Here is a 1096-nt window from a genome sequence, read left to right as displayed (position 1 = left end):
ACTTAAAATATGCCATAACAAATAATAAAACCAACATCACATCTCAAACTCGATTAACATATCATCAACGGCAATCACTCGTGACGAGTGTGATTGTTCTCCCGTCGGTGAGATTGGATTTAGTCATCTGTGGGTAGGCTGATCCTTGACCTGCAGACTTTATTGCAGTTGGAGCATGTGTGGGAGTTCGACTAGATAGTGGAGGAGGCGTAAGGAGCTGCGTTGATAGATCTCGCCTTTATCTGCTTCCTCCTGTTTTCTGAGGCTTTGTGAAGGTCCTTTTCTGAGTGAGCCGTGCCTTCATGGACCATTCTGCACCACATGCCCTCTGAAGAGCAGCATCCTGCCAGTTGGTGAGGCTGAAGTGACACTGTCTCAGGTAGGTCTTTATGTTGTCCTTATGTCTCATTTGCTTTGGAAGGCGGTTGTTAGGCATGTGCATAACATGGCCCATCCATTGCAGCTAGTGTTGGATGATGGTTGTAGTGATGGTAGGTATGCTGGCCTGTCTCAGGACGCTTACATTAGTTCGTCGATCCTCCTATCAAATTCTGGGGGTCTTGCGGAGACAACGCTGGTAATACTGCTCCAGGGACTTCAGATGTTTGCTGTAGGTGATCCAGCTGCCGGCCCCATAGAGAAGAGTGAGTAGGACAACTGCTTTATAGATAAGCAATTTGACCCTGCTCTGTATGTCCTGATTCTCAAACACCCACTCCCGTAGCCTAGCAACGGCTGCACTAGCGCATTGGATGCGGTGGTGAATCTCTGCGTCGACGCTAAATCTTGTGGAGAGACGACTGCCAAAACAGACAAATTGATACACATTTTCTAACGTGTTGCCTTCCACAAAGATTGTGGGCGGCTGTGGGTATTAACATATACTACTGCAATCAAATGCAACCGAACATTAAATTAGAATAAAAAGGCATTTATTTAATATTATGCTTGTTACTTCTTAAGATCGTCCGTACGTTACACTTTGAAAATTGACAAATACAATTTTACAGGCCAAATTTGCGAAATCTAGCTTTAAAGGGGCTAATCTTGCAAACCTGTACAAGAATATGAGAGCGACCTCGCTTTGAAGTAGCCT

At 45.0% G+C, this 1096-nt stretch overlaps 1 protein-coding gene across 1 annotated transcript in view; it reads left to right on the top strand.

The window, feature by feature from the left end:
- The first annotated feature begins 445 nt into the window (after positions 1-445).
- LOC145247826 (protein CFDP2-like) overlaps positions 446-1096 on the top strand; it is a 49650-nt gene continuing 48999 nt past the window's right edge. Inside the window, exon 1 of the mRNA XM_080109454.1 lies at positions 446-644. Coding sequence (XP_079965580.1) covers positions 446-644 — 199 coding nt within the window. The remainder of the gene's footprint in view (positions 645-1096) is intronic.

The sequence above is a fragment of the Euprymna scolopes genome, chromosome 26 (assembly GCF_053919585.1).
Source record: "Euprymna scolopes isolate OS-2025 chromosome 26, ASM5391958v1, whole genome shotgun sequence".
Taxonomy (NCBI): domain Eukaryota; kingdom Metazoa; phylum Mollusca; class Cephalopoda; order Sepiida; family Sepiolidae; genus Euprymna; species Euprymna scolopes.
The sequence above is the reverse complement of the archived record's forward strand: the minus strand, read 5'-3'. Positions and strand labels throughout refer to the sequence as shown.